This window comes from Centruroides sculpturatus, unplaced genomic scaffold (assembly GCF_000671375.1).
Source record: "Centruroides sculpturatus isolate CEXI.00-Female unplaced genomic scaffold, Cexi_2.0 scaffold1413, whole genome shotgun sequence".
NCBI lineage: Eukaryota > Metazoa > Arthropoda > Arachnida > Scorpiones > Buthidae > Centruroides > Centruroides sculpturatus.
This window is the reverse complement of record NW_019385550.1, coordinates 65,128-80,508: the sequence shown is the minus strand read 5'-3', so window position 1 is coordinate 80,508 and position 15,381 is coordinate 65,128. Positions and strand designations below refer to the sequence as shown.

At 34.1% G+C, this 15,381-nt stretch overlaps 2 protein-coding genes across 2 annotated transcripts; one reads left to right on the top strand and one right to left on the bottom strand.

Moving 5' to 3' along the window:
• The first annotated feature begins 406 nt into the window (after positions 1-406).
• On the top strand, positions 407-4,996 carry LOC111640022 (transport and Golgi organization protein 2 homolog). The gene is made up of 7 exons (XM_023386026.1): positions 407-551; positions 620-748; positions 845-959; positions 3,467-3,540; positions 3,626-3,782; positions 4,488-4,598; positions 4,670-4,996. The coding sequence occupies exons 1-7, from the start codon at positions 407-409 to the stop codon at positions 4,824-4,826; spliced, it is 888 nt and encodes a 295-aa protein (XP_023241794.1). The 3' UTR covers positions 4,827-4,996.
• A 3,451-nt stretch (positions 4,997-8,447) lies between these two features.
• Positions 8,448-10,948, bottom strand: LOC111640024 (transport and Golgi organization 2 homolog). The gene is made up of 7 exons (XM_023386029.1): positions 10,658-10,948; positions 9,819-9,944; positions 9,638-9,752; positions 9,500-9,573; positions 9,268-9,421; positions 9,089-9,199; positions 8,448-8,618 (listed from the first exon to the last, which is right to left on the bottom strand). Exons 1-7 carry the CDS (start codon positions 10,800-10,802, stop codon positions 8,462-8,464), a joined length of 882 nt encoding a protein of 293 aa, XP_023241797.1. The 5' UTR covers positions 10,803-10,948; the 3' UTR covers positions 8,448-8,461.
• Between the last annotated feature and the right edge of the window lie 4,433 nt (positions 10,949-15,381).

Genomic DNA, 15,381 nt, shown 5'->3' with positions numbered 1-15,381 from the left:
GTTAAGTTCTTTTTTAATTAAATTGATATTATAATTAAATTCGTAATTAATGCAAAAATTATCTACAGGATAAAACGCTTTTTCCTTATCCAATATTTTAGTAAATTTTTAAGAATTTTCCATCAAAAAAAAACATTTAATAAACTCTTAAGAATAATAATACAATGATGTGATTATTCATCTCATAGTCTGATATGTATTTTATTATTATTTTTATAAGATGTGAAGTGTTGTTGGTCGGTGAAAGTTAAGCATAATTTATGCCATCTATTCGAACAGGATTACCTTCTTCTGTCATAGACAAATCTCGTTGACCTTAAGAAAGTATATACAACATTCGCTTTTTTCTTCCTTAAACTGTTTTGCATGCAAATATATCTGGTATTCTCCCTTTTAGACATTAAATATGTGTCTCTTGTTGCTTTACGTTGTGCCTAATCCTTTAGATAAAGACGATTATTTGGTCATTCTGGCAAGTAACCGAGATGAATTTCTCGATAGACCGAGTTCGTGTTGTCACTTTTGGGAAAAGGATCCGGATATAATCGGAGGTAAGTATTATATTAAATGTTTATTTTAAACTTTAAGCTCTTTATTATCTTCTATTATCGTTCGTTAGGTATGGATTTAGAAGAAGGTAAAGAAGGAGGAACATGGTTAGCCATGAACACCGAAGGAAAAATTTCTCATATTCTTAATATAATAAAACCTTTGAAATCTACAACAGCGGTTAGAAAACGTTCTAGAGGTAATTTCTGTTTTACAAATTGAACTTTATGATAGTAATTTAGATAAAAATGAAGATAGCTTAATATATACTACTATATTGCACCGTTTTCTTTAGGTTTTCTAGTGGTAGATTATCTGAAAAGCAGGTTAGACGGTCCAACCTTTCTCTATAATTTGCAAAAAGAATCTAACGTATATGATGATTTTACAATGATAACAGTAGATATCAGGTAAATTACGATAAAATTATTTTTATTATGAGATTTTAAATAATTTTATATGATAATTGAGGGCCTGTATATTCTCTTTCGGTAATAAAAGAATACCAATGGTTGGTGGGTAAACGTGGATGTGTGCAGTCATATAGCTTTTCTGTTCGCTCTTTTATCTGTTGGTAAGATCTTTTCCGTAATATCTCGACGAGTTATTACGGATCTTCCACGTTCCCTTTTGCTCTCTATCTTTCCCATTCATCCATTCCGACTGTCGAATTAGTTGGTCACTCGTGTGATTTTTCCTTTCCTCTATCGTTCTGGAAATCTGTCTTTTCTCTGTCACCTCTTCCAAAACATCCTCATTCCTCTTTCTCTCAGTCCCGTATGTCGTTTCCCATAGAATGCCTATTGTTCTTGGTCTATTCTCACTGTAACGTCTTTTCCACTCCTTTCCTGTGAAGTAATTATTCTTCCAAGGTACGTGAACTCGTTGACTTCTATTTTTTCACCGTCCAAATAGACGTTCATTCCTCCTTGTTCCCTTTTTTTCTGAATATCTCATGATCTACGAGTAGAATGAAAGAATATCAACTTATTTTCAGAATCGTTTTTATACTACTGGAATGGCAAATAGGGTACCACTAGCAAATAAGAGTTGTCCTCAGCGTATTCTGTATATATACTCGAGGTATAATCTATTTTCATTATACATACTAGTATATAAAACAAATGTACACAACATCTATTTACGTAAATGTTGCGTAGGCATGTTACATTTGATAACGAAATGAATATCCCTGACCCTTTTGCTGTTGCCGGTATCACGAGTCAAACTGTTTGGCTTTGTGTTAAAATATCCGACCCCCACACACATTAACATCCTTACAGACAAAAGCATTTCTTGACGTTTCAAGGTCTCCAATACAAAAATGTAAAAATCTTAAGGAGGGAGTAATTCTTTGATACATATTAGTATGGAGATGGATCGAAATTACAGCTTCTAATATTAAATGTCACGCAAATCGAGACGTCACAATTGGTTTATTTGTTTACGTCAACTCGATCCGTGAGCGATCTGCCTACCGGGAAGAATTTTCTAAACCCCTATTTACATGTTACGCGAATAAAACCCGGAAAACTTCACGTGGTCAGCCCGTTGCCATGAGAGAACCTACGACCAGTGTTCAATAGTTTTATCTATTCGGGCACTGGTAAGCCATCCGGACGAGCTGCTTCGAGAATCTTTCACGGACAATAAGACGAGGATATGTCGGATCCCATCCCTCATTATCACAGTACTCCGAACGGATATGGATAAAAGATCATCTTAGTGCCCAGATGGGATAAAAATTTAAAAAGTAGGGCAGTGTGCCGTTCAGCAGCAAAGGAAAAATTGAAGTGCTCACTACTGGACCTTCTTACACTCTAACCCGATGTGAACGTGCTTAACTGAAGTTGTAGACAAAGACGACAAAGGTCAAAGGTACCGGGTCGCCTGACCAGGTCAAGGAGCAATTCGGTGTAAGTTATCGCTTAGCTGTATACATACGCGACAGGATGCTAATGGTTCCGTTACTCTCTTGCCAACGATATAGAGACATCGTGCTTCCCTCAGTCCGATGATGCGGCTCTCATCAAATTACGTTAGCAACGCGTGATGTCTTTGATTATGTCGTACAGGCATACCTGATAATTCGAAAATTTCCAAACAATAGGCGTATTGAAAACCTAAACACAGTTAGCTTCTCCATCCTTTTTATAGGATACTGGGGTAGCGATATTATGGAATTCTGATGGCATTATCTGGCCTACAATACTGTAATCATTTACATACCTAATAGAATGTAAGTCGAATTTTGTAGTATTATCATTCTTTCTATCATAGCTATCTCGTCTCATCTCTATTTACAAGTCGAATATTTTTCCTCTTAACAACTAGTTCTCAAGGTTTCTTTAACAGTAATTGAGAATTAACCCCTGTCTTATAAATTTCGGCTTTAACTTCCTCCTCGTCTATAATAATTCCTTATGATCTCATCTCTTATATAAAACGATCATCTGTATATAAATTATGGTGACTATTGTCATAATTATAAGCAGGTCCGTCGAGAGGGTGATCAGGAAATTTTTCCTGTACCCGGAGATAAATTAAGGGCACGTGATGGTTCCTATCTAATGTATCCTGAGCCCCAAACAAGCGTATGGGGCTCAGGATAGTCATTCAGTTGTAAGAGACACGGGTAGAGTAATACACTTGTATGGGACCCGAGGTGAAGTCGTACATTTTTATGAGGCCCCGGGCTGGATTAGGAACCATTTGCCATGTCATATATAATATAGAATAGTTAACAAACGTTATTACCTATTTTAAAACACTACTTATACCCTTATATTCTATACTCTAGTCAACGTTAAATGTTTATTTTGGATAAAATTCTTAGTTTAATTTACCTAAAGAATTTAATATTGTATTTGTTAATTTTATTATCTAAAATCTTGACTGGTTTTAATTTATACATTAGACCTACATTACGTAAAGTAAAAGCCTGTTATTACACAAATTCGGGGAAACAGATACCCATTGTCTTACCGTCGGGTAAGTGGTTTCGTAAATATCTATTAAAATTTTTCGTTTTTTTTTAAATATTTAATCGGAAAAGTAATACAGTACTTGTTTTCAGGATGTCACGTATTTGGCAATTGTGTCCCTAGTCATCCGTGGGAAAAACTTGGAGCTGCTAAAAAGAAATTCGCGGAGGTCCTACATCGACATGGTAAAATAACCAGTAAAGAATCACTTATTCAGGATTTGTTCGAGATGCTGAAAGATGACACTCAGTACGTTGTTTAATAAGATATATCAATGGAGATTTTAGGCACAAGCGACATCACCAATAGAGTAAGACAATACATTCAATGGAGAACGTTGGCAACGCTTTCCATTGAAAGAAATGGAGGACGTTGGCAACAGTCGTAATGGTTGCCAACGTCCTCCGTTGAATGCATTGTCTTCCCATCCTCTTTTCATCAATATTGTACAATAAAGGAAGGCGTTGTATTTTTTTTTTTTTTATGCAAGACAATTGGCAACATGTACGAAGACTGCTTGCCAACTTGCCACTTCGAGCACCCGTGCCATAAGGTTGATTGCAAAGATGACATTTACCCGAATCCACACAATGGACTCGCTACCAAGAAACCTTCTTAATTTAGACGAAAAAGTTTTAAAGAATAAAAAGGTGCTATACTTATTAATTATTAGAATATATTTAATTTTTTAGTTAGTCCCCCATTGGGTACTTGCGGATTCGCCATTGGAATCTACTAAATCGTGTATGGACAACTTACGGCAAACTGGAAGTGGTTATGTAGCATATGATCGTATTAAGTAAACACTATTGGTGATCAGCCTGTGAAATGCACTCGTACAGTACATTTAATGTATTAAAGCATATTATCTAATTCTATTCTCCGAGTCTCCGAGTCCAAACAAATAATCCAATCCATATAATAATCACAAATGTATTTAATTTATATATTAAGGTATGGACCCGACGAACAACTAATAAGCGATGCCGAAGGAAGAACGGAAGAAACATTAAGGCAACTAAGTTCCATTTTTGTCAAGGATATGGACAGTTGGTACGGAACGAGGTAAAATTTCGTTAAATTTCGAATATCGTTCATGTTTTACAGCGTTAAACATTACAATTTACAATTTACAGGACACATACAGTGATTATCGTCGATCGAGATGGCAATGTGGATTACATAGAGAAGACCATGCAAGAGCCAATTACCATTTCACGCGAGCCATCGTGGATAACGACTCGGATGTATTTTACTATGAAAGAACAATACATGATAAATTCTCATCTTTAATGTAACTTTAATTAATTATTTCTCTTGAAATTTTGAAATAATTGTAAATAGATAGTATATAGTCCAAACTCCAATAACGGCCACATCTAAAACAGCGGCCATTTATATAACCGTTGTTCGTAGGTTTGACTGTAGTTGTATTATTTACTAAAATATCGCGTAATTCTAATAGTTCTTTAATAATAATTAAATTACTGTTAAATTTCTAATTGGTTATCGGTATTTTTTAATGTTATTATAATCAATAAATTGTAGAATTGTAGCAGAAATGATAATAATTGCCTTGAGTGTCTCTGAAATTTTAAGTTATAGATTATAAATATTGGCAAGATCTCTTTTGCGCCTTTAATAATGTTAATACTGTACAGTCAAATTTCAATATAAACCCACCGTTTGTTTGCCCCTGAAATTCGCTATAAATCTAATGTGGACCCAAACCGAAGATTCTCTCGCGATAAAAATTATTTAAAGTACAGTCGACCCCCCATAACACTGTTGATAATTCCGTTTTATGTGAATTTCATGTTGTACGAGTCACTTAAATTTTACAAATAAGTATGCCGGGCTGTGAACGGCTCAAGTATTTGTAAAATCTAAGTGAATCGTACAACATGGAATTCATATAAAACCGAATTATCAACAGTGTTATAGGGGAGTCGACTGTAAAATGCTACACAAAACTTTGAGGTTTTTGAGAATTACACGATTTATTGGTAAAAATGACCTTTTCAGTACTAAGGTAAAAGTGCGAAACTTAGGCATAATCGAAGATAAAAAGATGGGAACAATGGGAACAATGTCCTTTGAAATGCAAAGTCTTACATTAGTTAATTCAGAGATTACGAAAAATACTACTATTTAACAGTATTAGGTAGCGCTATATCGTACCTAGTTTACCGGCAGTTATGGAAGTATGTTAGTATTAAGCAGGCTTAAAGCCTTCAATTCCAATTTGACGGGCCATACGTGAGGCCCGTCAAAAAACCTATAAAGTTCACTATAAGTTTTTGACGGGGCAGCAACCAGAAAAGGTCCATCTGGCTGCCCCATTGTGGGCCTGGCCGAACACATGATGGGCTTGCTAAAAGAAGCCCCACAGGACGGAAAGAGTTACAAAAAAAACACAAGAAATTTCGCTCATCTCTGCTATAGTACAATAGACATATTAGAGTGCGGACTAAGGAACAACACGACATAATACAATAGAGTAAACGGATACAAATTAAACATTTTACACATTGTAACATCTTTTCTATTTAAATTGCTAAAGGCGAGGGGTTAAACTCCCAAAACTCCAGTTGTACGGTCTTGACCTATATATACATCGTTTTTTAATCTAACGAGTTTCTAGAACACAGTCGTAATGTTTCTATAAATGTTCACGATTGTAACATTTTAAAATGTTTTTGTTAGCATTATTAGCATTTTTCCGGGTTTTGCAGTTCAAGGATTTTCGAGATAACCATAATTTTCATATTACAAATAAAAGAGAGAAGATTTAAGAGCATCTCTTGTCGTTAAAAGGTCGTTAAAAGTGACCTTGAGAATCAAAGACCTTGAGAAAATTCATTCCCCTTCTTTAATGATAAAAACATTCAAGTAAACACTAGAAATTAGCATATAATAACGGTTATTTGGAGCTACTTTCAAAGGATAATTACAGTATCATCATTGATATCATCGGAAAAATTTTAATATTTATCCTCCCCATAATTAGAGAGGATAAATATTAATATTTTAATTTATAATTTTATAATTCGGAATAAGTAAAGTAAAAATGGTATGCAGAGGGACACTTTTTAATCAAGTTACATAATCTAGGGCAGGGAGGAGCCTCAAAAAAATAGTCGACTCTGCCAGTGTTAATTGCGGTCCTGTGGGTGTAAGCACCTTATGTAAGGCCATAGTCATTCGTTAATGTGTTGGTGTAAAGAATGTAAGAAACAGAAAATTATATAAACATGTTTTAATTTACATTTGTCCTTTAGTAGCTTACACCCCTATAATATCGTCTCGAATTTAACTTGTGAGACTATATTGTAAATTTCAAGCCTCAATTGTTTTAATGTATATAAATACCGCGTTGGGCCATTTAGTATCCATAAACACCGATGGGAATTCCGAATGGAGAAGATAAATTAATATTTCGAATAATTTTTATATAAGGGCATTAAGAAATAAATTAAGAATAGAGTTATTCGAAAAACAATGGTGTTTGTCAGGCGAGAGAAATAATTAAAGTTATTATATGTAACTAGGACCAGAGATGGCACCAGGGCCTGCAAAACGCACTAAGCAGCCTATGTAAGGCGTAGGAGCGATCTGCCAAGGGCGTCAACGACAGGGGGCACCTCGACACACAAAAGGAGAAATTTTTAATTTTCTCTAAACGAGTTCTGAGAAACCGAAATATGTTGTTTATAAACATTATAAGTTACATCGGTGGTGACCAAAGGCTAAGTGGAAAAACACCAAAGAGTGGTACTTGATGGTTGGTTTGTGTGGATTTTTCTGGGTTTTATTCACGTTTGTAACATGTAAATAGGGGTCAGTTTCCCATAGAAAGTCCTGAGGGAGTCATCTCTTGTCAGATCGCTCGTGTATCGCTTTGCCGTAAACAAATAAACCTGGACTTAATCCCCAAGGGGTCCCAATTTCCATTATCAACAAATGACAGAAAATTCATGACTTCTAGCCTATTCTGCAAATATAAAAGAAACTAATGAACGATTTTCTTCCATTGCCCCGTGCAACTTCGTTGGATGTTGATCGAAACCTTATTCCAAGGCCAAGTTACTCGCCATGTGCGAGCGCTGATCCGACATTGAAGTTTGATGTTTGTTTGTTAAGTTATAGCAACGCAACACCTGGGCAATCTGCCTAGGAGAATGTCTTCCGGGAAGTCATTTTAAGGGAAATTGGCCCCTATTTAGGAGTTACAGGCGTGGAAAAAGCCCTCTTGACCATCCTGTCCTAGCGCGACCAAACTCACAGTGTTCAGGGATGGAACCGCTTGGCCACTGGTGGGCGATTGAAATTTGAAGTAGAGTTTGAAGCTTCTTGCATAATGTCCTGTTTTGTAGCTTGTGCTCTCAGTTTTTTAAAGTATGGCCGAGTGGTCAAGATGACAGCCTACCGCTCTGGGGGCCCGGAATTGAATCCGAATGGGTCCAAAAAAGCTTCGTAATTTTTCACGTAGTGGTATGTCCAGACAAGTCGGGCACCTTCTTTCACCATTCGGTAGCCCCATTTTGAACCTGGCCAAATCCATATAATGAGCTTGCTAACAAGAGGCCCTCTTAGTGCCCACACAGCAGAGAGAGTTAAAAAAGGGTAACATCTAGTTATATCTCCTTGCAGGGAGACAAACTAAACGAGTGTTAAATAATAATCATTATTTCAAATACCAAACGAGTAGCCGGATTCTTTATCGTGCTATAAGGATAAATTTATTACTAAGCAATTTGGCAAAAGACATGTCGCCGGGCCGCCATCTCTTATTAAACAACAGTACTACTCCAATTTTATTTTTGTATTTAAGTATTTTATTTTTCTATATAAGACACAGCAAATAAATATATTTCTTAATTACCAATTCTTAATATTATCGAATATTATAGAGGAATTTCGCACCGTCACAATCGCGATTCCACTCTTCTATCGTCTTGAATAGTAAAATGCAATCGGGTGGTTATCCATGATTCTTCAGCCGACACATCTATCGGTTCTTGCATAGTTTTTTCCACATAATCCACTTTACCCGATCGATCCACTAAAATTACTGTATGTGTCCTGAAATATATAACTTATAGTTATACAATCGACCATGCAAAGAAATCAAACTATGGATTCAAACCGACATGGCCGCCCAGAAGGTAATGGGAGCTAAGGCAAATTATATATTAGGACTATATAACAAATTAAATTATTATATTAAAGGAAGTAAGCAGAAAATATTTCGTTGAGAGTTCTAATTCCTGGGGCCCACCAGTAGCCGAGTGGATAAAAAAATTGGTTCGTGCCTCGTCAATGGGCGGTCTATAATGAGTTTTCTGTGTTTTTCTTTAATTTAGTAACACTTAAATTGGAGCTAGTTTCTTGTTAAAGACTTCCGGAAGGCATCCCACTCGACAGAATCATCCACGTGTCACTTTGCCGTATACGAATAAAACTAAATCCAGGGCAATTAGCACCTTTCCCCCTCATCTCTGGGCATCCCTGTAAGCGGAATAGGCAAAAATACACAATTTATTCTAAAATACCTCGATCCGTATAAATTTTCATGATCTTTAAAGTAAATTGCGCTGAAATGCCTTAGAAAACTTTCAGACAATCCTTCTCCATCTTTAATTAATTGTTCGTCCGGATAGTATCTTCAAGAAAATATATAAATATATATTATAGAAAAATGTAGACAGGAAGATAAATTCTATATACATACTGTTTATTATCTCTTAACATTTTGAAGAGATCGTCGATAAGTAAATCCTTAGAGCGACTCTTATTCCTGAGTAATACTTCTTTGAATTTCTTTCGAGCCACTTTCAATTTCTTCCAAGGAGCTTTCGGAGCGCTGTTGCCGAAAATGTGAATGCCTAAAGAGCAATTATGCTAAATTAATTCATGCTCAAACTTCATATAAAACATATTTTAAGAGCAGCAAAGTATTTTACCTGAGTGCAAAGTGGAGGGAGGATCATCCTCGCAGTTTGTGTAGTACGATCCTGTCACTTTACCGAACGAGGGCCTGCAAATTATATGATTAATACGTAATTCTTCGCTATAAAAATACTTTAAAGTATTTTTTCTACCTTATATCTACAGTTACCATAACAAAATTGTTGTATTGGTCGGATTGTTTTTGTAAATTTCGGAGATAATTCGGTCCACTCATTTGACTTTTCAGATAATCCACAACTAGAAAACCTTCAAGCGGATAGTTTGCAATATAAGAATTAAATTCGTACATTTAATAACTGATATTTATTTTACCTCTTGATGTTTTCTCTGTAATAAAATTTTCAATTGGTTTAATCTGATTCAAAATGCAGGCCATCTTTCCGTGAATGTCCATGGCTAGCCACGTTCCTCCTTCGTTACCTTCTTTGAAATCCATTCCTGAATTATAGAGTTTTTGTAAACAAAATTTATTAAGTAGTACAGGATGGTCCTAAAAGTCAGTTAACCGTGTTTTCTTGCAAGAAATTCGACAGTTTTTCCACGTGTGTGGAAGCAAGGATCTCATTTTCGGCAATCCTTGCAAAGTTTGTGAGTAATTGAAATAGTTATGCGAGATAGCGAGTTCTTACAATGGTTAACTGACTTTTGAGAATCCCGTATTTGTAGATAGGACATTCACAAAATGTCAGAATGAATTAGATAACTTCTAATCGCTGTTCAATGACTGAACAGTTCGTTAAGCTCGGTATTAATAGAATTTGTTCTACTTTCTAAACTACTAAATAATTAATAACAACAGGGGTTATTTGATGATGTAGATTGCTTGATGGTGATGAGTAAGCAATCATCTCAAGCAATCTAATCATGTTAAACAGAGGCAGAATCACACAATCCACGGGGGATACCTCGCTTGTTTGGATGTTTATATCCAAGCAGCCAGTCATAAGATATAGTTTTCACGCAATATAAAGAAAGGCCCATTGCTGTTTGTACTTTCTTACATTGGTAGGGCCTTAAAATGTTTTAGGGGGCCTTAAAGATACAATTAAACCATTGCAACTGAAGAGTTAAGCACTGTAGGGTTATAAATACCATTCTAAATCATCCTAACGATCCTAAAATAAAATTATTTATTAAAAATCATGTCTTACCTCCGACAATTTCCGGATTTTTCTCCCAAAAATGGCAACATCTGCTTGGTCTTTCATAGTATTCGTCCCTGTTGAAGGCTAATATAACTAAATATTCGTCTTTTTCCTTAATTTCTTGATTCAAATAAAGGAACAGCAGGCACATGATGTAAATGCACTTCTAAATAACATCACTCTCGCTAGTCTATAAAAATAGGGCGAAAATTCGTGACGTCAGAGTCGAATTATTTCGTGATAGGCGGTTGAAAAAGAAAATTCAGAAATACGTCACTCTTTTCGTATTGTTTTAAGTTCAAGGATATTAAATAAGGAAAATTTACGTATTAATTATAATTAAATAATTAATTAACTTTTCTTGTCTATCGGATTATCAATGAACATCCTTAATAGAAAGGCTGTGGAGGCCCTAACCTGTAGGTTAGTACTTGTTCTCCATCCCGTAATTTTATTATATACTACGTAATTTACGTAATTTACGTAATTTTCTCTAATTGCTTGGATCCAATGACTTTAAAGATGGTTCGCGATTCACTGGTTGAGTAACGACGACGTTGAGGAATATAAGATTATTTCGCAAGGTAATTCTGGTGAAATGGCAATGTAATACGTGACATAAAATCTATATTATGAAATGTAAAATATAATAATAATATTCATAAAAATCGATAAATGTTTCATTTATATTTAAGGAAAATTCTTTTATTCTCAATTGTTTCCTGTGTATTTATTTTATGAGGTATAATAATAGTAAAATTTTCCTGTGGGATTGTGTAATAGTTAAATGATCAATTAATAAAAAAAGAAATGTTTAATTAAATGGTTGTAAAGATCATTTAATTCATCCTTCAATTAACTTTAATTCCTTTAATTCAAAATGCAGCCTTCATATATTCAGTTAACCTTTATATATTTATTTAAATCATTATACAGCAAATTTCAGCCTTGATATACCTGACTAAGCCTTTATAAAGCACAGTGTAGCCTTTGTGTTATGGGTTAAGCTTATATAAGGCATAGTTCCATCTTAACTTTTTGTAAACAACGATTAAATTATACGAAAATAGAATTTTAAATAATCTATTTTATACGAAAAATAGAAAATTCAAATTAGTGCGTGCCAATTATATAAAATATATATATATATATATATATATATATTCCAACGACATTATATATATATATATATATACAATGACGTTGGAATTATTAAGAATATAGAAAATTCATAAGTAAAAACTCTCAACTTCAAGGTGAAATATTCGAGTTTACAATAGAGAAAAATTAATTTAAAAATATTTAAAAATTAAAAAAACGAATTAAATTATGTTTTCAAAACAATTTAAAGTTTAAAAAATAAAATAAAATAAAATAAAGCATAAAAAGCCTGTTAAGGTGTTTTTCACGCCAGCATCCTTTTATCCAGCATCGATTCATCCAGCATCCATTCATCCAGCATCCATTCATCCAGCATCCTCTCATCCAGCATCCATTCATCCAGCATCCTCTCATCCAGCATCCTCTCATCCAGTATCATCCTATCCTGCATCCATTCATCCAGTATCCTCCCATCCAGCATTCATTCATCCTTTCAATATACAACTCTATAATGATATAAATTATATAAAATTACATTATAAAATTAATTATTATATTAAGAAATATATAATTTATTTTAAAAAATACACGCCAGTTTGAAAAAAAAAAAACAATTTTAAAAACGCAGAATTAAAGGAAAAACGTACAAAAATGAAATTTCTAAGAAGATATTCAATAGATTTTCACTTTAAAAACCATTTTAAAAAAAGTAATTAAAATTTAAAAAAAAAATCTGTATAAAATCATAAAAGAACGAATTTAGAACTTAAAAAAATGTAAAATAAAATTTTAAAACTTCGTTAAAAACCCAATTAATTCGGCGCCATTTTATATATAAAAACGCAATTAAGCAATGGCCAAAAAAAAAAATAATACAGAATTGTATTTTAAAATAATTGTTAAGTTTTATTGTTAATAATTTAACGAAATTCAAAATAAAGTGAGTTATCGGGGTCAATAACTGTAATTCCCTGTATGGGAGGAATTAATTAATGGAACCGCGCGATTTAAGAATAGAAGCGTAAAGTTGATCGAACTTAATTAAAATAAAATAAATTTTTTATAAAAAACAGAGCGTGATCTACCCTATAAAATTAGTAACACGTTTTTAAAAAGTACTTTCTAGGAAATACATTTTTATTTATTTATTACGAGTGTCATAAAATATTTTATGGCATTTGCGTAATAAATAAAGGAATAATAAATATTTTTATGTAATAATTTGTATTAGATCCTTCCTTATTCGATCCCGGGTCCTCCAGAAGGGTAAGATAGTTGGTGTGCACCTGACAGATGGGAGGACAGTTACCTATATAAAACCAAACCGAAACCCTACCCCCATCGAGAGAGCGATAGAGCACACTTTGGGAATCACAATTAATGTATTATTTAACGTGGCTTAATTCCATTCAACAAAGGATGGGAAGGGAGAAGGTCAGTGAGATCGATACTAAAATTTAGGACCCGGGTGGTTTTTAATCCGCTACTGGTGTAGAGGTGAAGAACCTGTGGATGGGTCCTTATTTATAAAGATTCACTCCCCTGCCTTAGACGTGTTTTCATTAAATTATACAAGAATTGTGTTCTTATTCTATCCTTTCAACAATGACATTGATTAATTTAATAAAGGACAAAGTTGAAACAAGTTAAAATTAGAATATTCAACTGTTATCCCCCATTATATTTTAGCAATAAGAAATATAAATTATAATTTTAGTGTTTTTATTTGTCATTATAACGAAGTTTAGTCTTTTAAACTCATATTTTCTAGGGGAGGTCTCTATTTAGGTGTTACACTCGTAAACCCCACGTGGCCAACGTATTAATCTCTGACTAATACGTTGGCCCGAAAGTCAATAAATCGGTTTATTTATAATGGATACAGTTTACGGATAGACCCGTTACAATTGGGCCAAGGAATTCAAGGATAAAGATTTCTTGGGGCAACGACCACACCATTGATGTCAACATTATCTCACAACGATAGACGATAATACATTGACAAAGTGTGATACAACCACACAAAGCGCCAGCACATAGAGCAAAGAGGACATTCAGAAGCTAACTAGGCCGTGCCTCATCCACCTTACAGCTTAGACTTGGCGCCCTGCAGAACCATTTTGTTTGTTTAAGTTACGGCAACCAATGTTATAACTGCTCATTTTATAATTATAGAGTATTTACAATTCTAATAAATGATCCTATTTGAACACAGAAATGTGATGAATAGTCCTAAATATGTTTGATTCCGTGAATGGGAACATTCTGAAAATTATAAAACTGTATGAAGAATCACTATAATAATCGGTACAATGGGCGTGTAAATCTCTACTATAGATAATAGCGAAGAAAAATCACTTGGAGTTAATCGGGTTTCACTGTATCTATCAATAAAAATGACTTCGTAATAAAGAAGATTGGAAGAAATTGCTGCTGTGTAACAACTCGTCATCAACCACACTCTTTAAGCAACGATATCGTAATGACTTCCAACACCTAATTCACGTGGTAATTTAAACAGACAAAGGAAAACAAAGAAATTACGAAGTATAGCAGTATAATATACACAAAACTAACTTAAAAATATACATATACTATAATATAGATTACACACTAGCAGAATCGATAGATATACTAGTCCTTGAGAGTAGAGTTAATGTGACGGGTTGCCGATAGCTGGCGTTAGAGTCGCACAACGGCGAGAACTTGGTTTATCTATTTGGTATTTTTACCGTTTTCAAGCATTTTTGTAACTTTTTTTCTACTGTTTTTTGAAAAAACTTATTCGTAATTACATTTTTTTAAATTTTATATCATGTATAAAGAAAGAAAAAGTATACTTGATTCAATATAGTGAGAAATAGTATTTGGGATAAAATGGTTTTGTATTTTTCACATGAGAAATTACATCTCTTATGACACACACATCGAATTTACACATTTTAGTAATTGGGAAAAGAATCCGGATATAATCGGAGGAAAGTATATATTTTTGTATTAAGTCTACCATTATCGAACACGTATTGAAAAATGTTGAATTAATATTATATTATTATCTCTATTATCGTTCATTAGGTATGGATTTAGAAGAAGGTAAAGAAGGAAGAACATGGTTAGCTATGAACACCGAAGGAAAAATTTCTCATATTCTTAATTACAGCGACAGTATATGGTACTTGCCACTGGAATTTTTGTATTTCTGAATGATACTTTCTTAATAAGTGTCCTTAATGGTAAAACCACCGAACACCTGTAGTTAGTTTGTCCTGGGTTCGGACATGGCCAATGGGCTGGCCACGTAGAGTAACGCCTAAATAGGGTCCAGCTTCCCATAAAAGTCTTTCGGGTATACATCCTCCTCTGCAGATCGCTCACGTGTCGCGTTGCGGTAACCAAATAAACCAAACTAATTCTAACTAGCGATTATTTATTGTGAAGTCGTCAAAATGCCGGGCTGCAACTTTTCGTCAAAGGTGTTCTCGATTCTTTTAGTGGTGCATTTCCCTTGTAAATCATACTTTTCCTGTTAGCAGTAGAATCGTGTGGGTCATCTATTTAACTCCGTTCAAGGAAAATTTTCGGATCGGAGTAACGTGACTTCCGTTCCAAACCAAAAGTTTGTATATGGT